At 45.1% G+C, this 26083-nt stretch overlaps 1 protein-coding gene across 2 annotated transcripts in view; it reads right to left on the reverse strand.

Moving 5' to 3' along the window:
• Window positions 1–6340: 6340 nt before the first annotated feature.
• The window catches only part of kek2 (kekkon 2), a 90965-nt gene continuing 71222 nt past the window's right edge, over window positions 6341–26083 (reverse strand). For both annotated transcript variants that reach the window (XM_065496674.1, XM_065496675.1), the window contains one exon: window positions 6341–10026. In XM_065496674.1, the coding sequence (XP_065352746.1) occupies window positions 7313–9784 (2472 nt within the window). In that variant the 5' untranslated portion in view covers window positions 9785–10026 and the 3' untranslated portion in view covers window positions 6341–7312. The remainder of the gene's footprint in view (window positions 10027–26083) is intronic.

Genomic DNA, 26083 nt, shown 5'->3' on the forward strand with positions numbered 1-26083 from the left:
TGGATAGGTCAAAACCTAGAATGGTGTTTTGCCTAAATTAATATGTAGCGGTACAACAACGCGATCCTGCTTTTTGTTGGAAGCCAACAACTGTCGGCGGTTTGAATTATTGTAATTTTGCATTATTGTTTAACAGCAGAAAGATGATTTTAAAATAAGAATTCAGTTTTTATCCGTCAGCCACACGATGCTGACGTGATTCGTTTAATTGTGCAGAACCCGATTCAAAGGGGTGAGTCCAACCATCAGTTAACAAAAGAATTTATCACTTATTATTGTAAAACATTTCAGTTCTGGTATTTGATTAAGTGTCCGATCGGATTTCCAACTGTAACCTGTGTTAAATTCGTCAATCTGAATTCATCGGTCTTCATCATTTCAACCAAAAATATTTAAAAAAAAAATATGCAAAATAAGTGATTTTCTGACTTTTTGAAACATGTTTATACGCCCAAATCTCAGCTACTAATGGTCAGATTTTCAAAATCCGCACACCACTAGACTGGTCTAAACCTCCCCTGAATAGCCAAATCAGTCTAAAGCTGCCAACCCTTCAACCCCTATTTTACACCCTAAAAAAACTAAAAATTTTGCACTTTTTAATGGTCACTTCACTATACGCAACCGAATCTAGTGTTCACTGTTCAGTTCTTCATGGGACGTGAAAATGAGTAAAGTGGTATGCAATTTTTGGAAATGCAACTCTTAAAACTCGAAATTTAGTTAAAACTTTTTTTTCCGCCTGTAATAGGAAAGAAAAATAAATTGTTCACCAAATCTCGACTTCTAAGAATCAGAATTACAAAAACTACACACCGTTTGACTTTTGATTACCCCCCCCCCCTCTAGTTAGCTGAAGCAGTCTAAGGGTTACAACCCCTTTTCCACCCCAAATAAAATGGTGAGAGCGCATTTTTCGCAGCGTGGAAACAATTGACGCAACTAATTAAGCGTGTACAAATTAAAAATCACTGAAAAATCATCCCTTGAATGCGAGTGGGCGACCAGTCCAAGATCTAACGAAATTTCCTGCTCTGAACTAGTTTTGGCTGCTGGATGCAACCCAATAGAATATGAGTTATGTACGTTGAAAGTTATATCCTTGACAAATTTCCAGACAGACCCTTCACTTTGCTGAATGCTATCTCTAAAATCGATTTCATTACAGCTGCCCCAAAATAACCGGGCCGATTTTTGTCGCCGAGCGGGCTCTTCGATTGGGTCGTCGGCGGGATTTATTCTGGCTCGGGCGTAGGCTGGAGCGCTGATTAAAAGGAGTAAAACTTTGCAGCCTTAGCATAAGAACAAAAGTGGGTCCCGAGGGAGGGCCGCTGATAGAATCGTGCTCAACATTTCGGCCGCGTGTGCGGCGAGAGAGCAAGAGGAAGAAGAGGCTCGAATCTGCCGCTTTTGATCTAGAGTGGCTAAATCCGGTCTTTTATTGGGACGCGCGCGCGGAGGAAAAGAAAAGCTGCCGCTGCTGCTCTTTCTGCCGCGGCCGCCAATTTATTGCCTCGGTTTCAGCCCGGCCGCCTTTTGTGCCATCAGATAAATTGCACGCGAATGCACCGCCAGATTAGTGCGCCCTGCAGCCCAACACGTTGTAAATAACACGCCTTGCTTCATCCCTTTTTAAAAATGCGAGACTCGCGCTAGAAGAATCGTCGGGATTTTCTAATGATCTCTTTAATACGGTCAAAAGAATTGATTGTCTTTGCTTTTCTGCAGGCTCAAAGAGCTTTGCGTAAGCCGGTGTAATTAATTCAATTTTGCTTCTCGCTATTAATCATTCCTTTATTTTATACTTGTAGTAAAAAACCAACAATTTGTTCCCCGCATATGTGGAAAATCAAGTTTTATAACAAGTTAGCAACTCTACCGGTGGCTGGGAAACCGCATTAAAAGTCAAAAGCAATAGAGTTTAAGTTGAGAGAAGTTGTCGGATGAGCGGACCCGCGAGCAGAGGAGTTGAGGAGTGATTGGTATGTAAATCTTTTCTTGGTGGTGCGCGCGGACGGCCAGCTCTATATAGCAGCGCGATTTCTGTTGTTAACGAGATTACCATCGCTGCCGCGCGCTGCCATGCCATCAATGATGGAAGCTCGCGAACCAACGAGAATTAGTCGGCCGCTATTAGAATATTAAACGAGAAAAGAGAGAGGGAGAGACCGACGAGTGCCGCCCGAGAATGCGCGCGGCGTGGATGAGAATAATTAGATGGAAATTGGAGCAGACAAGTTGATCCAATTGGTCTGCTTTTCTGCTCTCTGAGTGAGATGGCCTACATACTGCGCAATACAAAGGAGCAGGCCTAAGAAAACTTTTCAAAAGAAAAATGCCAAGAGGCTATTAAGGATTTTGCTGGTTTCTTTCATTGGAATTAATTCCCTACTGCATATTTTTGGTTTTGGTGCTGGCTTACCTGTCTTGTCGGTTGACTTTCTTTCAAAGGCTGTCGCTATGGCGCTGCCGTCTCGATCTTAGTCTTAGGCCAGGAGCAGTACCTCAAAATGCCTTCTCTGATAGGTTGCCAGCGTTCTTGTGGCGCTTTTTGATCGGTTTCAGCCCAAAAATCGCCAAAGTAGCGTCTTCTGAGTTTCTGTGGAGTTGTCAACGAAGTGGCTTGACCCTCAGGAATTTATAATTGCATAGTAAAAAATGAAATTCAGCACCGGTGTCTACAAAAGATGCAATTATCAATTTCAAAGACCTTCAAAGATAGGTCACCAGCACTTGCAAAATTGCTTTATATACGCACTGTTTCCCTCCATCTTCATGAGATTTTTATGTGTGATTTAATTTGCGGTATTGCCTAATTTTCAGACAGGATTCCTAGAGGAGACTTTAAACCAATATTTGGCTTTAGTGAAGTGTACGTAAAATACGCATCTCGACAGCAATTTAAACTCGTCCCAAGTAAATGTGCCGGTTAAGTCTCCTCTCGAATTTGTTGGCGCCGCGTGAAAATTTTCGGCTCCGCACACGCATTTGGGTTTGTTCTAATTCAATTTGCACGTCGCTTCTGCAGAGAACGCGAGAGAGAATTTTATAAGTGTTGGGCTGCATGTAAAAATGCGCTGTTGTATTAGCAAACAAAATGAGAAAGAGAGAAAATGCTGCGCCGCGAGGGAGAGCTAATTTATCCGCAGAATGTATTTTAAATTTCAGCCGCGAAACTTTGCACTTAATGTGTATACGCGCAGGGGGACCGGGCGCGCGCGAGAAGTTCGGAGTTCGGAAGAGCGGCCTGCCGCTTTGTTTTTATTCCAGTTGTTATTTGCGAGTTCATTATTTCTCGCGCCAACACTGCGCCTAACATGATTCATTTGAATTTCAAAGCCACGCACCGCTAAAACTTTTTGATACGACGCCGAAAGCATCTGCTGGGAATATCGTGTGACGTAAATGCCATTTGAAAAACCCAAGGAAAGTGACGTCAACGAGTAGGACACGAATGAATTAAGTTTGTTTATTTTGTTTAATCCTGATATTTGCAAGATCAACATGAGAGAAACTAAATTTGCATGGTTTTCCTTGAACGCGTTATCCTCAACTTTCAATATATGCAATAAGCCAAAACAAACTCCATCTCACAAGAGAAATTAAAGGATAGCATGTCTTTCCTGCTCGAATCAGAGCTATTTGAATGGCGCTGCACGAAATCCGCGCCATAAATAAATTGCAGTTTGATCCACTTTTCCGATAAAAAAGATTCAGTGCGACGATAAGACCTTGCTCTTTATGGTTCTCAAAGGGCATTGATATTTATGACGGTGAAACCTAGTTTGCAACGGAAATTTCAGACTCCGAACGGACTCATTTGTTTACCCAGAACACCAATTCATGCCATACTCGCAACTCCTGTGCAATAATTAAATTTGTCCGAATAATAGTGCTATATGTTTGATGTGCCATAATTAATACAAGGGACACACGTGCCACATGTCAAAGTTAATCGAGCAGGTTCACATTTATTAGTTCCTACTGCAGATTGGCCATAAAAGTGATTGATTTGTATTAATTCAATAATCGCGAGTCGAATCACAATAAATTGCTTGTGTGGCCCGAGAGACGGCTTTTTTAATTAAACCTTGAGGCTCCGTCTCCACTTTTCTTGGATTCAAGATGGTGTCACAGCAGGGAGAACCCCTGCAAGTTGGGTCAAGTAGGCGAGGAAAAGTTAAAAGCAATGTGCTCGAGAAGGAGAGCGAAACTTGTATACATCTGCTTTATTTACACACGCGGTTATGGGCGAGGGAGAAAAGAAACAAAAGAAAAACTAAGGATGCCAACTACCCGAGGGTTTATCTGTAAGGTAATTCAGTAATAATATTGACCCAATAAAACGTTAAATTGAATCAACATTTGCCAAAACCAACATTTGGTCATGGTTATTTGAAATTTTGCAGTTGGGAAGCGACTCGCTATTAATAATGTTGCTGACGAAAGCTGTTGGAAATCCTATGAATGGTGTTGTGGACGGACCCTAGTACAAGTGATGACACTCTGCTTTTCTTCTCTGCAAGTAGACATTGAGCTCGCACGCGGTGCTTTCAGCTCGGGAGGGCTCAGCTGAATCTGCGAGCCGGTGGCCATTATGAGAGGACGTTGTATTAGGAGCTCATTAGACCAAGTAGAGAGCGCTGCTTTCACCCTCCAATCATCGCAGAAACGATTCAGACGTACATATACGCAATATTTACCTGCTGAAAGGCTTGGCGAGCCCGGCTGAAACATTTTTCACATATTGTTCAATGCGAACAGACCTTCGGGCTTAGTTTTGAATTTTAATCAACGAAACTTCATTCTATCCTATGAGAATTTGCTTTGAACAATCACTTTAACGAGGACTGCTGCTTTTAGTGCACACAGAAACAATTACTATTGATTGAATCTCTAAAGCAGAGCGACTGGCAGGGCTCCGATAATGCACTCTACGATGAAAGGAGGAACAAATAATATGGGGTGGACGTGTGTGCTGTGCGCGCGCCGTACGTGCAATTGGTGCTCAAAGAGGATCCTCTGCACAAAGCAATCAGTGGTTGCGCGCGCGAAACAAAACGAAAAGTCGGCCGCAATTTACGCCGACGAGTGCGGTACAAAAGCAATCACAAGCTGCAATCGTGACTTGAGTAGCTGCGTGTAATCAATTCAAGTAGATTCATATGTACCAAAAAAGCCTAGCTGATTTAAATCAAATTGCCTCCTTTCAGGAGTCAAATGGAAGGCAGGTTCGATTTAAATCACTGAACTGAAACGCAACATCTGCTCCGAATAAAACTGACTCTCTTTCGTTAACCGCACAAGCAGAGGGAAATTATTTCAATCAGCTGAGAGAGCGTGGCAATCTGCCACTTCTGCTTCACATACTTTTCACCCCGGCGCGTTGACTGAGTTCGCCCTCGCAGCAGAACCATCAAATTTAATATCCAGCGCCGAGCACAGCAACTTTTTGGTGGCGAAATGATATCCCGTGTGCTGGCTCTTTCTCTCTCTTCTGCTGCTTCTGCTCCCGGCATATGCAGAGTCGTTGGATTTAATGTTACTGAGGGGTCGTCTAGCGTGACATTTAGTGCCCAGTTAAATCAAGTTTTATGTCAGCGAGCCTGTCAAACAAGCTGAGAATCTCGCGCGAGGCAGATAAATCGATTAAGCGGCCAATAAGAGAAACTGAGCCGATTTGACTGGAAACAAACGCCTCGCACCCTGCGCGATGGGATTACGCGCTGTGACGAACGGGTGGCCTAATAAGCAAAGAAATTGTGCGCACAAAAGCCGCTTAGCCTAATCTGATAATCTGTTCCGGAGGAGATGAAAATTGAAGAGCCTGTGACTTTTGGTGTGACTGTCAATCCATCCACTGATACTTCTACACGTTTTCCAGTAATTAGATAACACAATTTGAGTCTTGGAAAGTCAATAAATGAAATCTAGGGCACAGCATTTCGCAAACAAAATTAAAACGGGAAATTCCGGTGCGTCGATGAAAGCAACGCTGGTGGCAATGTTTGCCCCTGTTATAAAGCAAGTTTGCTGCTGCTGTTATGCGGTTCATTGGGCGTGCAACACAGCCAACTCAGCCACAGCAATCGAACGATTTGCTTTTGTTTATCACGTTTGCTCTTGTGTGTTAAAAGTGATGTTTTGCAATCGCAATAGCTGCTAGTGTGGCCGACCGAAACCAAAACGCGACGCCAGCATGGAGCAAAAACAGTGAGTGTGTACACATACGCACTGCTCATACGCGAATTCCGTAAAATGCCTGTGAATATTCGAATGCTGGAAACCAAAAAGTTGCGTAATACTCTGACGTTGAATGCCGAAATAAAAAACCTGCAGGTATTTGTTGGAATTCCTTTTATTTGATTTTTTTTTTTACCAAATATACCAACACTATGCTGAAATTTCATAGTCGCGCGTACAGTCAAAAGTTTTCAAACCAGTTTGTTTCAACATAATGAGCTTTTGACCCTTTGTTAATTGCCGTTTATGCCGAGCATCACCCGTATTAGCACGGCCTCCAGAATTTGAAAAACACAAATTGCAACACAGTGAACGAATTTTTCAACGCTTACGCTTAAAAGGACGCTCCTACAGAATTGATAATATATCGGATATAATTACATGGTTTGCTTCTATACAGTAGGAGATTCCAGCAATTGAAGTTGACATCTGTTGGGTAATAAACACCGTCTTTGTATATTATGTTTATCGCTTTCAAAGTTTTTTTTTACTTTCAAGTTATACATTTCAGGGGATTCACAATCAGTTTTTACACATGAGAGAAGAATCATTTGATTTATTTTCTTATTTAGGTCGTTTCGCTTTAACTTCCTTATCTTTAGTCATGTATAACACGTTTTTAAATTGATTCTCATACTCTTTAACGCTATACACTTGTCTGATATTCAAAAATATCTGCCCACGCAAGTCAACCCGTCGCTTTTGTTAAAAATAGAGATATGCTGTACAGTAAAAATAACCACTTAGATCATAGAGAGTTGTTTATAATATCCGCTTCTCGCGTTACAATTTCTTCCTTTTCCGTATAAAATCGCGTGTGTTTGTCTTATTTTTGGTATGAATGTACAAATAATGTTTGCTTTCGCGGGAAATTCCACATCTTAAAAGGTCAACATTTACATTGATATCACAAAAATGAAATATGGTTGAAATCATTTTCTTGTGTTTTTTTTCTTCTACCAAGGTGTGACAAGTTCGATCTATGAGCATTAAATTTATCCCTTATTTTCAATAAGCAGTCCCAATCTTACTTCTTGGGGGGCGGTGCCGCACCCCCCGCTCTTTTGTGTCAGATCTCGGTGCCGTCCTCACCGAAGCCCTCGTCAGGGCTCTCGTGCTGAGCGGCGCGCGACTCTGGCTGGGCGGTCACCATCGCGTTAATCGCGCTCTCGATTAAATTTTGCTGGCTCTCGGAAGTCTTTGTCGAACTCGACTGCGAGTAGCCCGACCACGCTTTGTTCGCACTGGCGCTGGGAGGGCTTACTGGGGCGACGGCCGGCGCCGCCGGCTGCCCCTTGGCGCCGTCTGCACTGTCCGTAACATCGCTTTTGTACGCGTCAGGTGGGGAGGGAATAAAGTTGCTACCAATTGGGTCGGGGAAGGTTTCGTTTGGCGCGAAAACGGGTGGGGCGGAGGTAGGGTAACCATCGACGGAGTACCGCACGTCCGTCGGGGTGTCCGCGTACGCCTCGTAGGCCGGCGCCGGCAGGTACTCGGCCTCCCGAGGGTAGTTGTTCTTTTTGTGGCCACGGTTGTACGGCAGGGTGCGGTAGTACGCGGCCGGCGGTGGCGGCGCCACCATCGGTAACGCCATCGAAGGCTGCGGTGCGATCTTAGGCAGTCCGAAGTCAACGGGATAGCCGTCCTGGTCGAGAAAGCGGCCCGGCGAAAGATGCACGTCTGCTGAGAGCTGGTACGTCAGTTCTGGCTTGACCAGCATTCGTCTCGGTAGGGTGGAGAAGTTGCTCGGAGGCGCGTGCTCCCGCATCGGAGTCATCACCTTGAGAGGAAAACCAGCGTCGTCTCGCCACGTGACGCCGGGCTTGCCCATCTTCTTGGGCTCGCCCGCCTCGATGAACTCCTCGATGATGTTCTCCATGGCCTCCTTATAGCTGCTGCCGCAGTTTTCTCGGTCAACCTCCTCGCCGTCGCCTTCCTCGCGCCTGCGGCCGCTCGACGTCACCCGTTTGTCCTTGCCCATGATCTCTGCGTCATTGATCAAGTCGGGATTCTGCTCTTGATAGGCTCGATTGGGACTTAGCTGATAGGGATCCATACGCCCCTGACTGCACACTTCCCCGGCGCCCGAACGGATGAGAACCTCGTGATGTCTCATCTGGACGTGACGTTCCGTCACTACAACACCGTTTGACTTGGATGGAACTACGCCCGTGTTGATCAGCTTGTGCATCCGAGTGATGGCGATATTTGCTTCGATTTCATTTGACTTCTCCGCACCCTGCTCTGGTGACTGTAGTGCAACCACTTTGCTCCGGTCCCGCTTGCGTTTGCGGCTGCGTTGCCTGCGGCAGCGGATGACGATCAGTATGAATATGATGAGCACGAGGATGGCAAGCACTGCAATGGCAGACACGACGGCGACTAGATACTCGTAGGGCAGCACCACAGCGACGGATACCTCTTCTCGCACAATGATCCTGATCGTAAAGTTAGACTGAGTCTTTCCGGCAGGATTTTCTGCTACGCAAATGAAAGTTCCGTTGTCGTCGGTATTCGTGTTAAAAATGAAAAGCTCGCTTTTCTTGTCGATGCTGCCGTCTTCGATGTAGTAATACAAGTGGACGCCGGGCGCAACAATGGTGTCGTTTTGCAGGACTCGTCCTTGGAACCACCAAGAAACACGAGCCTCGGGGACAGCCGACACTTGGCAAAGCAGGGAAACATTTTTGCCTTCTCCTATTTCAAGGTACATTGTTGTCGGCGACACGTCGGGTAAGCAAGCGAAATCGTCGACGTCCAAAGATTTGATTACGGCTTCCTGGAGACGAGGGGGAGAATTGCATTTGGGCTCGATGGACTGGGGAATGTTTTTGTAATTCAATAGCCAAGTGTGCAGCTCGGATAGCTTGCAGTCGCAGTGCCACGGATTGTTATCGAGAGCCACACCACGCAGCGACGACGGAAAGAGATACGAACCGCGAATAGTTGACAGCTTATTGTTATCGAGTTTTAACCACTCGAGCCGTTCCAGCCCATAAAACGCGTCATTCTCGATTATTTCGATCTCGCATTTGCTCAGTTCCAGGGTGGTGAGGAACGACAGTGGCTGAAACGATCTCGTGCGCAAAGTTTTGATCGGATTTTCGTTGACTGAGAGCCTCATGAGGAGTCTGAAATCGTTAAACGTCTCGGTCGGAATTCGCGTGAGCAGATTTTCACTGAGGTCGAGCTCGACCAAGTTGGTCAGCCCCTTAAAAGAAGTGTCGTCGACCTGAAAGAGTTTGCAGCGCGACAGATAAATGCGCTGCAGATTGACCAGATTGAGGCGTTCGAAGCGTTCGCGTGGCAAGATCTGCAGATTGTTTCCGGCGAAGTCTAGCACCTGCGTGCCCGGGTCCATTCCTTCGGGAATGGCAATCAGTCCTTTGTTCACGCACTCGACAGTTTGTTTGCCTCCTTTCCACTTGCACACGCAAGCCGTCGGACAGGCCACGCTGATGTGGAAGCACCACTGCATCAGCAAAAAGGTCAGCCAGTGGTGGTGAAGCATTTTACGTCCGATGCCACTAAACTTCTTCATGACTACATTCCTGCCTGTGCATTCCTATAGCCCAAGTGGAGTGCGGGTCGCAATCTCTGTCCCTTTGATTTCACTTTTAAATTAGCACTGTCAAAAGCAGCAGCCGTGTTTCCATTGTTCCACGCGCAGCCTGCCGGTCGGACGATCAAATTCGGTTCAGAAGGGTCTACAGCATAAATTGCCCCTCCGGCGGTGTGGCAGCTCGCGCAGTCATGCGTGGATTTCCAATCTTCCAATAGAACCTGAAATCAGAATATAAATTCTCTCGTTAGCTTCATGAAAAGAGGCATGTTAATGTGTACATGGGTATAGCACGAATGAAAAAATTCACAGATGTAAAATAATTTTCCGATCCACCCGAATTGTAGCGTAAGAAGAGAAATTCCACTTCCTGCGGCTTGGAGTAGAAGTAGGATGGAACCTGCTCGCTTTATAAAGAGCAGCCTCCTTTCATACTTTTTAATGCCGCATTCCAGACTTGAAATTCACTGAAGCAAGAGGAGAGAGAGAGAGCGAACAAAGGAAGTTTTATATTCGCTGCGATGATGAAGTTCTTTGAATAGAACATTTTTAACATTATGTGCTCCGCCGCCGCCGCCGTCGTAACAAAAGTATTTAACTAAAAGCAAGATTACCATCTCTTTGGTGGCTTTGTGTGTGTGTGAGAGAGAGCGAGGATGGCCCGCTTTGCTTCGCGAGAGGTGTGCAGGGCACAGAATTCGCGCAGATCGCATCTCTCGAGAACTTGTTGGCAGAAGAGCGACGGCGCGGCTCAAACACAAGGAGCGTGTGTCTCATTCATGCAATTCAGCCGGGCGTCTGCAGTTTGATAAATATGGAAGCGGCAAATGGTCGGAAACAGAAATTTCTCTCCCTCCTCTGTCTCTGCGCCAGGCATCAAAGTGTGTGCCTTTGATAAACAAACAAACAAACAAATAATAAAAGGGAGCAAACGCGGCGGAAAGCCTGCATGATGTGTATATGGGTCCTGCGTTGCTTTTATTGTCGGCACTAAATCAAGCGGCAACTTTAGTTGGCTGTATTTTACCTTTTATTGAGACGCCGGGCGAATTGTAAAAATTACAGGGCATTATGCGCATTCGAGCGTGCCAGGAACACCATCCAAGGCACGCTTGAGGGATCGCCCTGCCCCTGGGCGTGAGTGCACGTGATAAAGTAAAGAATATGGCAGCTTGCGCCGCTAAAAGCATTCCCACATTATCCTCGGTGCCAGCATTAAAGCACCAATTTTTCACCCTCGAAGAAAATAAAATATTTACTCGCAACCTTTCCTGCACTGTCCCCACGCATTAGCTACGCAATGCATGATAATATTCTCGTTTCGTCCAGATACAGTGAATTGAAGACGATTAGCGGATGCGCGTTAACGACAGCGCCGACGCTCTTTCCGAGAAAGTGAGTGCCAAATAGGCAATATGTAAAAGCAGCAGGTGCATCAAAAAGTTGCGTCCCTTATGAGAAAAGTTGCGTGAATCTCGGGCGGGAAACTTGCTATTTTATGAAAATCATCGACGCAAGTTGGAAGGCAAATGACGCGTGAAAGTGCCGGCAAAGTATTTCAATTACTGTCAGACAACTCGAGCCTAAGTAGGCGAATAAAAATTTTGGTTCAAATTTACGGCGACTAGTTGGCGCGGCGAGAGAGTGAGTGCGAGGGAGCCGGGGAAAGCGGCGCGGCGCCTTTGCTGCAGCTTTTTCTCCAGGCGGTGTCGGCTGTCAGGGGATTGAAATGAACAATAGCGCTGGATGTGTCATTCGCACACTGCCAGCCAGCGTTATTATTTCTCCAAGTCTATGACAGCTCAAAGGCTTATTGCGGCTGAATTGATGATGCCTCGAGGTCTCTGCTCGGCAATCTAGCTGCCAGATGTCAAACCACATCCCTCCCTCTTTTTACGCGCAGCCCCTAATTCGCAGTATGTGCGATTCTCAATCAAGTGGCGTTGAATTTCGCTCGGTGCGTGCTAGTGAGTGGCTGAGAGAAACGATTGGCACGCTTATCAGAAGGTGCTGCGGCTGACACATTCCGTATCACACCAATAAAAGGCAAAACCCACTTTGCCGGCCCCAACCCCTTCCGAGCAGGAAGTGCTTACCAAGCACAATAACTTTCGCCTGCCAGGAAAACAAGAAGGAAACGAATGGAACTTTTTTTATTGTCTTCATTCCAAAAATAATGGCCATACAGACATTATGGTGGTGAGCCAATTCAAAATAATGGCTCCCGAAAAATTGCCAGTCAACAAGGCTGAAAAACGAAGTTGAGAGTGAATTTTAATTTGCAGATTTGCTTATGGAGGCGCAATGTGTTGCATCGATATGATTCGATATTGAGTCGTTTGTGAGTACATAAGAGTCCGAGGAAGTGGGCCGATCATATTGATTGCCGCTAAAATTTTATTGCGCCCTTATTTTCTTCGCCCCCGCGCGTTTGGATTTTTCCTCCACCCTAAAAGCGAAAGGAAAGCAGAGAAGAAAGAGAGAAGAGGAGCGAAAGCTCGCATATAAAATGCAAAGTCAACTGCGAATGGTACTGTTTGTTTTTCCCGGCTCTGCATTAGCAAGCACACGCACGGCTCGCGCAAAATTCTTTTCCCTTTTGCTCCCAGCGCACAGATTCTCTGCCTCTGCCAGAGAAATCTCTAGAGTTGCGCTTGAATCACGGATTTGGCCGTGAGTTTTGTTTAATGCGTGCAAGCACTTGTCCCTTTTAGTCCCGAGAGACCACTAAGTTGAAAAATGTCGACAAAATAAGAATCAGCATTTTACGCGGCATTCATTCTATTTTCGGTGAAAACAACGGCATGTGACCTCAGTCAGCAACGACAATTTTTAGCCAAAATTAACGGTAATTCGTGCGATTTGAGTTTGTGTTTTGCATATCAATTTTGCAGAGCCGCATCGTTGTCATCATCATCAGCATCAACAGTGAAGCCGTTTAATTTTACGCAAACGGCATATTCGCGGTGGCGGCGGCGGCGGCGGCGGCAGGGCTGCCGCTCTGCCGGGCTGAGTGTGCAATATCGGCTGCGCCAGCAGCATCTCCGCCGCGCTGGCTGCTCCATCTTTTCATTATTTCGCGCCATCGACTCTGCTTTTTATGAATGCGATTTGTGCTGATCGGCGGGTGGCGATTTTCGCACCTCGTCACTGCCGCAGGGGGTGAAAATCAAACGCCCGCTCGCTCGGCGCTGATTGGCTTGCTTGTCGGGCTCAAGTACGTACATGCACACGCAAGCCTTTAAAACGGATCAAAAGAGGCCTGCTTCGCATGTGGGCGGAAAGAGTTTCTCATTTCTGCTCTCTGCCTCGCAGCTACATCTTGCTCCTATCTGCGCGCCGGGCCTTTTTAGGCTTATCTCGCCGCCGCGCCCCGGGTGCACCAGTCTTATTTTAGCTCTCTCGTCTTTTCTAAATTGCACCGTTTGCTAGATTGGATAATTCTTGGCTTTTCAGAATGGCAGGATCAATAGCGGCCGCCGGCTACTCCCTGCGGACCGTTGAAAAGAATTAATTGGCGGCATCCCCTTCGTCTTCCTGCTCTCTGCCGTCCACATAGCAGCGTCTTAATTAGGAGAAAATGTTTCCGAACATAATTATCCACAATGTCACCTAATTAGACAATTCTAGCTAGAGGAAAAAGCGTGATTTTTTTTAATTTTTCCCTTGTAGAATATCGCTAGTTATCCATTACTAGAAATTGAAACCTTGCCTGCTTGTGCATTTTTCCGGTTTCAGAAAGGATTAAGTTTGATGCGAACAAGGAATAATCAAAACGAAGAAATGCAAACCATCCGCTCTACCAGGGCAAATCGAATAACTCGTATGTCAGAGATATACAAATACTACATGCAATATCGCAGAGAGCTGTAAATTCATCGGATGCGAAATACTCTCTTCATGATTCGTATTCAGCGAAATCAGTGAATAAGAAACTGGAGAGTTCATCGCGGCGTTAGCTGCCGAGTATTGATTCGGCCTTTTCAGGCGAACCAGAAAGCGAAAGAACGAACGAACGAGCGGCGGGCGCGGGAGCAGGCGGCAGGGTAAAAATGACCCCTGCCTCTGGGCTGCTCCGCGAAACAAGTCAGGGAGTTTAGGTAATGGCTCTATTGAGACCTCGCATTAAAGAACGGACTGCGAATACACGTCGGGGCCGCAGTAATGACACGCCATGAAGAGCTGATGCAGTGAATTCAATTGTGTCGACTTTATTGTTGCCGCCAAGTTCTCCCGTGAAACGTGAATGGTACGCAAATGGCCACATCGCCGCTTGCCGCACTCACCACTACCGCAACATGCTAATTTTTGCAGTCTATTTATTGTTTTCAAAATTGTTTGTCACAACAAGAATGAATGCTCCCTCCCCGTAATTACCGCTATCAATCTTCTCGATTGCTGTCTTTATTCGAATTTCAATCTCAAGTCTCCTTTGCCAAGTCCTCCGAGTGAAACACGAAGCTCTTCAAAGAATTTCGATCAAAAGTTTCCGGGCAAAATGGTGAAGCGAAACAGACGCAAAATCAACACCGACATCATCCCAGCCGGAATTGGTTCAATCAAAATTAATCCAAAACCGACCGCCCATGCTTGTCCTAGTACATACACATGTAAATAATAATAAAAAGCACTCTCATTTTAATTGAACGCCAGAGTAGCAGCGGCGGCTGAGGCAAATACAACCAATATTTGATTTGGAATCTCATCCATAATTTAACGCACACGCGCCATAGACGCAATGATTTGGCGTTTTGCGAACAGGAAACAAAGGCCGCTTTGATTGGCGTTTTAATGAAAAAAGCAGTCTGGCCGCGCCGGGCGCACAATCAACGTCATTTGGCCGACGCAAGTTTTATTTTGCAGTTCGAGTGCGGCGGCGGCGGCAGCGAAATTGCGCCGAGAAAAAAGCAGCACACATAGTCCATAATATATCGATAACCATGCAGTTCGTGAGTTCCATAAAACATGGCCGGCACAGGGGTAATTTATCGCCGTCGGCGCCCGGCTCATTCAAGAGTGTGTGTGTTGCCAGCGCTGGACAATCATATCACGTACCTTCATTCGGCCGGTCTAGCGCCTATCGACGTGCATTGTGTGTTTTGGGCCCACCAGGGCCCACTCAAGCCATGGCTGGCCTCCCAAAATTAACAAAATATCTCACTCGGCCAAGGGAGTTTCAAAGGGTGTAATTGGAAGAATATTTCGTTCCCCTGTGGAGCTGGGAATTTAAAAAGCGGATTCTGCCTGAAATCGAGACAGCAGCGCCACAGCGACAGCCAATGCAAGTAGCTTATGGCAGGTCAGCCAGCAGCTCGACTTGTCGCTTTCCGGCTGCTGTCACTGAAGCGCTGCTGTCTCGATCTTTGGCCAAGACTACGTCCAATCAAAGAATTGATCGGTTCCCTGATTGGTTGACTCCAGGCAATTTATGTCTAGATTCAGACCAAACACCTCTAAAGTAACGGTTTGTACGTTTCTGCCGATTTCCAGCTTGAGTAAACCGCGTGATTCAGCTGCCAAACTCACTTCAACCTTCATAAAAATCGATTGGCACTGTCAAAAGGGAAATTCGAGAGTAAATTTAATATCCTATATCTACCTGGATGGTCAAAGGAGCTAAGTCAAAGGGCTCAAAAAGAGTATTTTTTGTGCGTCTGTGTTATCATGCCTATTTTAAACTTGGATTGACCGTTATTTGACCTTGTGTGGCCCACGTGTCAGGGGGTCCTGGCGGCATTCGTGCGTCAGTTGAAAACACGCGAAAGAAAGGCGCGTTTGATTAGCCAGGCACCGCTGCTGCTGCTGCTGCTTTTTGCAAAGCGGCAGGCAGCAGCTGACGGAGCTTTCGCAGCACTGATAAAAGTCGGTTGAAATGAATGGCGCGGCCGGGCGGACAAAAACGCAGGCAGGGACGTTTCCGATGGCGCTGCCGTGATAGCGAGAGCGTTTGAATGCGAATCAACCACGACCATTTTTCAATAACCGTCTGCCAGAGCAAGAGCAGCGGCGGAATGACATCAAGCGAAAGCCGAGAGCGGCCTTTGCTTGCCTTTTGCCAGGTGCCACAGCACGTGTGTGCATTGATTTCCTTTCCCTGTGTACACGCTCACGTTCGAATGCAATGACATCTATCTATCTTCCGAAAATCAAATCCTGCTTTCCATGCATGACATTTCTTATTTCAACTGACGTGACTGCACCAAACGTTGAGGATTAATAGGAATAAATGTGAAAATAAACGAGTTTTATTTCCAAATAGTCGATTATTTCACTCGGTGTCCTGGCACAAAAGAATATTTTTATAATTTGACCTGATTGACCTTACATATCCAATGGGAGTAGTCATTTTAAAATCAATCATTATAAAATAATCTCTTTATTAATGGATTTTGAGGAGAACAATAAATAAACTATCGATACAAATTTTATTTTACTTTTCCAAGGAAATTTTAGATATTGTATTCTCTGAAAAAATCGGAAAAGCGAGCAATTTAAGAGGGCGCAGCTCGCAGAAATTTCAAACAGGGGGCGTGATGGTTCCCAGGAAAGATTAAAAAAGATGCGTTGCATGTGTCGCAAAACGCGGGAAACCGTAAAATTAAACCTCTTCATTTTATTTTCAGCTAAAATCATAATATTAAAAATTTAATCAGTGGTTTTGCAGAAAAAAATCGAAATAAATCGATTGGAAAAATTCTGGAAAATGGACGGTACGTGTCGATGATGACCCAAAAATCATAGCAGCCACAGAAAAAACAACCCTCAGGACTGATGCATATCGCGGGAAGAGAGAACTATTTCCTATTTCCTATTTCACATTTGAAGCCTTTTGTATTTCTAGCTGACTGGATGTGCAAATGGGATTTGGTCTGAATTTCACAACTTGTGCACATAAAATTTGGTGACGATCAAAAGAGATCGTTCGTTTGAGCTTATCAGCTCAGCAAATGGAAAATTATAAGAAGAAAAAAACACACATATAGTTGGATTGAATTATGCTGCGAACCAAATGCGAAACCAACTTTGCGTGAATTTTATCGTCAGCCGATTGCCGCGAAGATCAATATGAAGTGCCGGCGGTGGTGCACGCTGAGCAAATTTAGCAAAAGCCGGAGGGACGAGAAGGATCTCGGAGGTGCGATCAAATTTCCATTTGCGCTTGATTTATGCGGATCCAGATCGGTGTCAAACTAATTCGGCGAGCGCAATGAGGGATGAGATTAAAGACGGAGCCATTCCTGCTCCGATAAGGCGACACGCGCAACGGTGTAACAGAAAAACGCCCTGCCGGATTATTCGGGCCGAGATTAAAACGAGTGAGCTGCGGGCGGCCTTTTCTGCCTGTTGTAAAACAATCACAAAAGTCATAATGTGGAAGTTACGCGGGCAAACTTTTTGACATGCCTCCCATTTAGCGATAAAGCCATTCTCCCTAATTGCATTGGCGCACCCGTAATAAAATTAGGTGCGTGGAAACCAACACGCCGAATCAAACTTTCGCTGCCTGGTAGAGGAAAGCAATCATCTATAGTATAGCACTTATTCTGCTAACAAAATCCAGCCCGCCAGCAGGCATTCCTGGAAACTGTGCCGTTTTTCCTCGCGGAACAAATTGTTTCTGGCCCATTTTCATCGAATAACTAATTAAATTTAAATAAAAACAAGAAGAATGTGAGTTTGTAATTTTAATTTGTGCTCTAGACTAAAATAAGTGAATTACTTAAACATGGTCTCGACAAAGTTTTTTTCTTTACCAAATTTCCCGGAAAGCCATTTTAAAAAATTGACAAAAAAAACTAAACAGCAAGTATAAAACTTTGGTTTGATGATCTTAGAAAAAAAGAAAAAACATCACCACCAGCCGATAAATTTCTACACTCGATAATCTAACCAATTTTCAAGAAATTGTGGCTATTTGGAATTTGCTAGTCGTGGATTTTGCAAACTCGAAATTCCTATGGAAAATTATCATCTTTTATCAAATGGCTAAACATTTATTATTTTTCAGATTCTTACATTTTGTAACAGTAAAAACCGAACTTTAGTAGTGACTTTCCAGGAAGGGAAATGGAACTTTGGGGTCGAGTGGAATTCCCTAAACAAAAAAAGGTGCGGCAAATAAATCTCTGGGAGGAAATAAACAGCCAAATTAGACAGAACCACCGAGGTGCAATTTATTAAAGCAGTAGCGAATCAGCACACGTACGGCGCGTCTCTCTGGTGCAAACGCCCAAGTATGGAGTAATAATAATCTGCCCGGAGCGGCTGACAATGATAGATGAAATTAATTTATATTAAAAGTGTCAGAGCGCACGTCGGCAATTTATTTAGTCTGTCGCAGTGTGCGCGCGCGACGGAAATCTGTTGGCTGCTAAACGTTTTTGCTACGCCAGCTGAGCATGCAAAACGCCGCCGCTTCTGTTTCTTTCCTCTCCTCGCCCCCATGAATGAAACATGGTGCGATTTCTTATCAACTCATTAAATCGGCTCGGCTGCATGCGGCGCGCACAATGTCGCCTCACGCCTTTGTTTTCCTTTGCTTCTTCGTGACTATTAAATGTTATATATATGACGTTTTGGGTGGCTTATATTTCAGCAAAGTGGCGTCGTTATTTTAAAATGAATATTTATTGTTGGAGACGCATTTTAAACAGAGATTAATTAAGCAAAACCAGTAAATCAATAATTAAATCTGGACTTGGGCTGCAGACCTATGAAATTGTTAAATTTTATTATTTTCTTGCGCTTTGCAATACTGTCCACGCCCTGCTTTTTCATTTTCCGAGGAGCCACGCCCCTATTTCCAAATTCTTGGTAAAACCTCACATTTTACGTTTTTATCGATCTTTGTGACGAGTGGCACGCCATCCTTATATAGTTTTAAGGCAAACCAGGCACCAATTTCAGTGAGTTCCGCCCCCTTTCAGCAGTCACTGTTTTATCACCTGTTTATCGACACAAAAAAATGCAAATTTTTCTAAAATCAATAATTTTCCAACGGAAACTAGTAGAAATCGATTTTTTATCGATGTTATAATTAAAAATTATTAGCACACTCCTAATAAAATAATTTTCAGATTTCTAAGTCTAAAAGACGTTGCGCTAACGTTGATTATTCCTCCTTTTGGTAGGAGATTTCATTACAACTTGTAATGTGGTGAAAGTGTTTCCACAAGGGACTTGAAAAAAAACCTGTCAACCACGCAAGTGTGGGCAGGAGGTATGATGCTTGGACAAGCCGAGAGCGGTGCAATGCTCTCGCAAGCGAACGGGCGCGGAATCTCATTGCGCTGCCGGACCCGTGCTTTTGCATTAGTCGCCATGGAAACCCTTTGGTCGGGCTTAATTACCATATATTGGCGAGAGCAGGATGGCTTGCATAAGAGGAGCAGACGTGTGTGTGTGTGTTGTAAGCACCTTTACCTCTGCACAACCAACTCTGAACCTGTTTGTGTATACGGCTGCTCTTTCTCGCCGAACATGCAAATTCGTTCCAGCGCTGTTTTTCTGCTCTGCATACCACACATGACCATTTCCGGCCGACAACTTTCAAAACAATCCATTGAAAGGTTTGATTGCTAGCGGATTTTTAACATTATAGGACGCGTTACAACGCTGACGACCAAAAAATTGAACAAACGTGAAGCCGGCCGTAAAAGCAAACGCCGTGGGCAACGCGCCGCTCAAATTGATAGGTTTATCGATGATTAACTTTTGCCAGCGCGGACGTGATCCTATTTTTCAATGTGCTCCACCTGTCCGCTTTAATTAATCCCGCGCTTGAATGTAAATAATAATAAAAACAACAGCCCTTCAGTCATCGATGAAAATAGAGAGAATAACGTCGCTTGCGTGTTTCCCCGACCGACATGTGACACCAGCAATAAAATTGCAACCGACTTGCACACTAACATCAAATCGATGATTCATCGCCGCTCTCCAAAAACAAATTTTGTGCTTATCACTGTTAGGCAACCCGCGCATCCGATGCTACCACCGGGTTGCATACCTTTTATTTCGGCAAAACGCGCCAAAAACCGGTGGAAATATTAAAAAACGTTGAGATGAAGGTTTTTAGACTCAAAGCCACTTGACCACTTTGTAAGAGAAGGGAGCGATTGTCAGGTTGGCTCACAACCAGATCGAGACTGCAGCGCCACAGCGACAGCCAGCACAATTAAGCGAGTGAAGCGAAGGCTGATCATTGTTACTTTCAGACGAAAAACCCTCAAAGTAACGGTCTCCACATATTTTTGGCGCGTCTTTGCCGAAATCAAAGGTATGCAACCGGTTGGAGGCATCGGATGCGCGGGTTGCCGTACAGCGATAAGCACATTTTCCTTTCATTCATTGTTGTTTGCTGCCGTCTCGATCTGGTCGCCGCCATTGTTCAGGCCAAAAGAAACCAAAGCTACGATTTTGATCATCCCCTCATCGTGTCAAATCGTCAACCGGCCGCTTGACCTTAAGGAATCTATTTTGGCACTGATGACTGGCAATGGAATGTGTCAATCCAGGAAAACCTAAATGTGGAGGTCAACTAATAATTGAAAACGTTGCCGACTTGACTTGTGACGTAGTTTGTCAAGTTTGGTTGCGTTACAGTAAAAGCCAATATCAACTGGTCGGCGCGCAGGTAAGAGTTTCGATTGGCCGAGCAAGTGTCAGTGGCAGCCGCCGGGATCTAATTACCGAGCAAGCTGACCGCCAGCCAGCTGTCAGGAGCACAGCAAACCGCACAATAAAGCGACTGCCAAAATCATTCTTCGCGTGCTAGCAGCAATAATAGCACACATCCTGCGGTCAACAGATCGTTTCCTCCAAAACAAAACTTTACATCCACGATTAAATTGGCGTTTTCCTAGGTATACACGCAATGGCTCAGACGGATTAAGACGCAGTTTTCGCCTCAAGTTTCGACCGGCAAAGAGAGCAGAGCCGCAATTATCATTAAACTTTTGTGCGGCAAGCACGAAAAACTTTTTAGATTGTCGCACCCACCGCATTTGCTCTCTTGCACGTGAAAAAGTTTTCGCACCGCTTGACAAATTGCTCAAAATAACCGCGTGTGCGGCAGCCGGCCTCGTTATCCTCGTCGACCGCGAGCGCAAAAGGTGCGGCTGCGCTAGCAGCGGACGCACTCAAGAGTTCGCGAAATTAATGACCGGCAAATGAAAATAATTGCGACGCCCAGCAAACATTTTTGCTACGGTCGATGCCAGTCCGCCATTTTTTTCTTTTCAAAGAGGTGGCTTTAACGATGACAGAGTTTTGTTTCATAAAAATAATTTATCATTTCATAAACACAATATTTTCGTCATTAAAATGCGGATATAAGCTTTAATGGTTGGAAATGAAATGTATCATACGATTTCATTTTTCTTAGCAAACTCTAAATTGCCTCCCGGCTTGGCTGAACATGGAGAACTGAAAATATGCATCTAATTACCATCGTAAATTGCAGACAATAGAGGCACTTTGTATTCGACCGGGACAAAGTTTGCCCGAATTTTATTGGGCACTCGCTGCTGATTTGGTATTCATGCGCTCGCCAGCCAGCCAGCAGAGCTTTGCCAATTAAACATACAAGCCGAGTATGGCACACGCTCCATTGTAATTTCTAGTTTGCTGCATTGTGCGAAACTGTAGCGGGTGTGTGTGTATGTCCGTTATTTAACAATTCTCTCCAGAGATCTGTTGCTGCGAGCACTATCTCCACAATTGCTCACGATCGGACGAGATAATTAGTCGCGCCAACGAAACGCGCACGTTTTGGCTTGTCAAACTTTGCTCATCACCGCACTCAGTCGATTTTGTATGCAAATTTAACCGTACTTTTGATTACTCCTCGGACAACAGTTATTACGCTCGCTGTATAACAACAATCATACATATAATCTCACTCGGCCTAATTCCTACAGTTCCTGGACTGTTTGTTTTGTTGGTCCAGTCGAGAGATTTAATTTCCTACAAAACACCTCAATATTTTAATACAGGCCTAGCATTCCTTCAATTCCAGCAGATATAAAACATCAATTTAGTGCATCCAACTAAAGCCCGATTTCCAATTTCCGTCGATATCGGAGTGACGACCTCTTGCAGCGGAACGAGTCTGTTTCTTGGAATTCGTCAGAGCGCGACATTATTGATCGCGAACGCAGACGTCAAAAATCAAAAGCCACCGACAATGTGAGAGATCAGAACGCACTCGTCTGCGGAATTTGCGAGGCGGATGCGAGGCCCGGGGGTGGCTGAGAGGGGTTGGGGGGCACCGACCCACCCCAGCCATTTGGATGGCACACTCGAAAGCACAAAACACATCTTACCCGTTTCGCCACCTCGCGCACACAATGGGCCGGAAGCATCGTTCATCGATTTGAAGAAATCGAATATTCATATCTCATTCAGATAAACTTTTACATTTTCCGTAAAGAAAAATAACGCAATCAAGATAAAGAGTAAGGAATATATATGAATTTCAGCTGCCATTTTCCTCGCTGCTTTTTAAAAAAAAGATGAAATTAGGGTCACAAGTTTTTTTCCCTTCGAATATTTTCATTTTAAAAATATTCACTTGCTACCTGGGGAGACTTTTCATTAACTGTCGCGACTCTTTTCATATTAAGTGAAACTGGGCCGCCAGATCCCGGGAACCACCTCTTTTGATCTGCAGCTGCGAGCGAATCAAAGCGCCACGGTCATCAATTCAAGGGAAAAATCTCATTTTTATTGCTTTGCAAGAACGCCAACGCGTATTTATTTATGACCTGGTCTGCACGTGCCCGGCCAGAGACAAGCTGCTATCAGGAAACCTGCCAATGAATGTGTAATGTACCGGCTCTTGAGTCTTGAATTTCCTGCACTTTTTAATGTAATCGAGAAATAAGCTGTGACGAAACGAAAATTAATAAAAATTAAACAAAATAATTTCTAGCCAAAAGCGCACGTGAAAAATTCGCTTAGACATGGCGGCGATTGGAGACCGTGAATTTTGCAGCCAGGGAAGATTGGAGATTCCTCAGGGGTCGTGGTGCTGTTTGCGAGCGAAGCAGGCACTGGAGGGGGCGTACAAACACGCTCTCGTCCCCCCTCCACTCGCAGCGACAAAGGCAATCAACGCACATTCTCCTCTTCTCCTGGCTGGAGGGGCAAATTCAGCCTTGTACGCGCATGCGCAGACGTAAACAAATCAAATGCTAGCGTGAGAGGCTTAAAAATCATTAATATAAATGCGACTTGTCAGATGAATGAAATGCATAATTAATATATATCTATTTTTGCCGTTGAGGGAAAAATAGCTCTAAATTATTTTTCCAAATGACAAATTAATTTGAAATTCGAGACGATTATCATCGAGTTTCATATTTATTTGAATCTGCACGCTTCTGAAGTTTTACAACAAGGTATTCGAATTGCATTGTCTGTTCTTTTTTAGCCTTAGGTGCGTGTGCTCCTTATTTTCCTTCAAGCGATTATATAGCCACAAAAAGGGTGCTGGAAAGGAGATGAAAGCACACTCTATAAATTGAATTTGACGAAGCAGCTTTTTATCGCACCTCCGTCTGCCGAGCTGATTTCGCGTCTGTGCGTTTGTTTTCGTTTGCAGCGAGAGGAGCGCGATGAGAGGCGGAGATCGTGTCTTTGGTGCTCATAGAAGCAGCCCTTTTGACGACACTAACTCACTTGCCTGCGGGGTGGCAGTCGGCGACAATATGAGAGAGGGAGAGAGAGAGAGAGAGAGAATAGAGGACAAAACAAAAGGCGGCACCCGATGCTGCATAGCCGGCTTTTCAACGGAATGGGCGTGAAAGAGACCAGCATTCTATTAAATTCAGAGGCGAGCAGATCAATTAAATTGAACGATTCTTCCACTATATTGAGAGATTGATTGTAGTTATTGTGTGGCTGCTGATTGTGAGTCACGCGAGTCACGCATACTTTGACGCCAGAGAATTCAAGCTACACAACATTAAATCCACAATCCAATTACTAGAAGATGACGCTCGCTCGCAACGTAAGAAAATAGCGAGCGCGGAGCAAATTTGCTGCGTCTTCTCCAGTGTCGGTAAACAACAGTGTGTAATTAATTCTGTTGAAATGCATATTCGTCTTGTAGCAAATGTTTCCATTAAGCAAGCAGCGTTTTAAGTTGTTTCAAAGGAGTCCTCAATTGAGAAATGCTGTGCGGGCCAAGTTTCCGTCTGCTCGCAAACTGAAACCCCAAAACCTCGCACCACCGAGGAGAAGCTTTTGCAAACACAGCGAGCAATGCGAGCAACGAGATGAATTCTATGTACAGCGAGAAAATTTCGACAAAGCTTTTGCCCATATTTTCACAGCCCTAAGTGAGTGAGCAAGTTTCTTTGTGTGTGTGTGTGTGTGTCTACTTATATGCAGACGCGCGTCGGCACACGTAAAAAGGAACGATCGAGTTTTGCTTGTAAACAAAATTACTGTGCCAAACTTTTCCCATTCCACTTGGGCTGTATATCGAATAAGACATCGTGCCAGGAGATTGTAACAAAGTGGCAACACATTCCTCTCTTTCTCTCTCTCTCTCTCCGCCGGATCCATAAAATTTGCACTGTCTTTCTGTCCTCATTTTTATTTCATATGCAACGTGTGTGCGGCTGCGAGTCGTACAAAGGACCACCGCACTTTTATTTTCGAGCAAATTGAATCAGAGTTTATTTGGAAATTTGTTGCTTCACGAGGGTCGAATATTCACAAACTTTTATTATAAAAAAACTAGTGATACGTGCACTTAAGCGACTCTCTATCTCCATCCATCAGACTAAAACTAAGTCTCGCGGGAGAAAGCTGTTTGAAACAAACTGCAAGGTAAACTTAATAGGAAATTCCACTCAGATGGAAGTTTTTTTTGCAAATTACGCAATATCGCGTTGCTTAACACCACCGAGAGTTTTGCGCGGCAAACTTTCCGCCAGCAAAACAAACGCGTTTCTAGTTGCTACAAGCAAGGTAATAATTATCCGAATTTTCGAGCGCACGATCCGGCAAGTTGGCTGAAAATAGCTGCGAGGACATGAAGCGCGAGGAGCAGCAGCTTTTAATAAGCAACGTCACTCATTCCCGCCGCAACCTTTGTGTACGGAAATCTCTCTCACTCGTGCGCCGCCTGCCCTCGGGCCAAACTTTCCTAACACACAAACTGAGAAGGCTGATTGGCCGGATGCTCGGCATGCCGAACCAACAGCCAAGCAGAAATTTTAATCTCTGCGAAATCTGATCAGGCCACGCGCAATACACTCGGACGATTGGCAATCATCACACGGAGTGAATTCAAACATGACGTTTTCCCCGTTACACCGTGAACTTTCGAGTGGAGGCAAAAATTGGCTTCACCGACTGCCCACGCGGCCACTCGAGTGGTCAAATCTGATGAGGCTGTCAATTACCAGCTTTCAAAATTCATGATTTGCGCGTGGGTATAGCGACAAATCAAGCGTTTCCTCCCGGATCACTAGTCTCGAAATGGCAACTAATTGGTAAAGTTTGAAGTACAACGCAGGTGAAAGAGCTCTCAACAACGCATTTTCCTCGGAATTGGCATCGGGCGGTGAACGCACAAGAGCCAAAATTTGCAGTTGTCGCGCAGTCGTCACGATTCCGGTCGTCTGGTCGTCTGCTTGTCGCACGCACCAGACTTTTTGTTTGTTTTTAATCTGGCTTTGGGCGGATTGCGAGCGTGAGAGGCCAGCCGAGGCGAGGGGAAGCCTGCACAGAGAGGCGCTAATGGCGAGTCCATTATTGGTTCTGGCTCGCGTCCAGTTTTTGCAATTTCCTCATCTCTGGTTCCCCCGGCCGCGCCTGAAATCGAGCCTGCCTGGAAAGACTTTTGCCAAATTAGCTGCTTTTCCACCAACCAGCACGATTTGTTTTATTTTAGAACATGCGAACTTTGCATAAAAAGGTGCACAAGCACCCTTCCTCGCTTGCTACCATTGGAAATAATTAGTGCAAAAATAATGCATTCTCCACGAGGTGAGCACTCGGGGTTTGGTTAACTCTAGATTATTCACGCTTCAGCTGACAACGAGGCCACCGTTCTTTCCACTCACGGATAAAATAACCTTTAGGAGGACTTTGCTATTTTTCCGAGGCCTTAATCTGCTTTAGGATCGCATGCTTTGCGTGCACTTGCAATGTGAGAATCCGAGTGGTGATTGGGGGTCGTTTGGCGCCTACGTTTGACTTTCTTGCATGGCAATGACGATTCCATTCGGATTTGGGAGGGTTGCGAAACCTTTCAGACTT

Source organism: Cloeon dipterum, chromosome 1 (genome assembly GCF_949628265.1).
Source record: "Cloeon dipterum chromosome 1, ieCloDipt1.1, whole genome shotgun sequence".
NCBI lineage: Eukaryota > Metazoa > Arthropoda > Insecta > Ephemeroptera > Baetidae > Cloeon > Cloeon dipterum.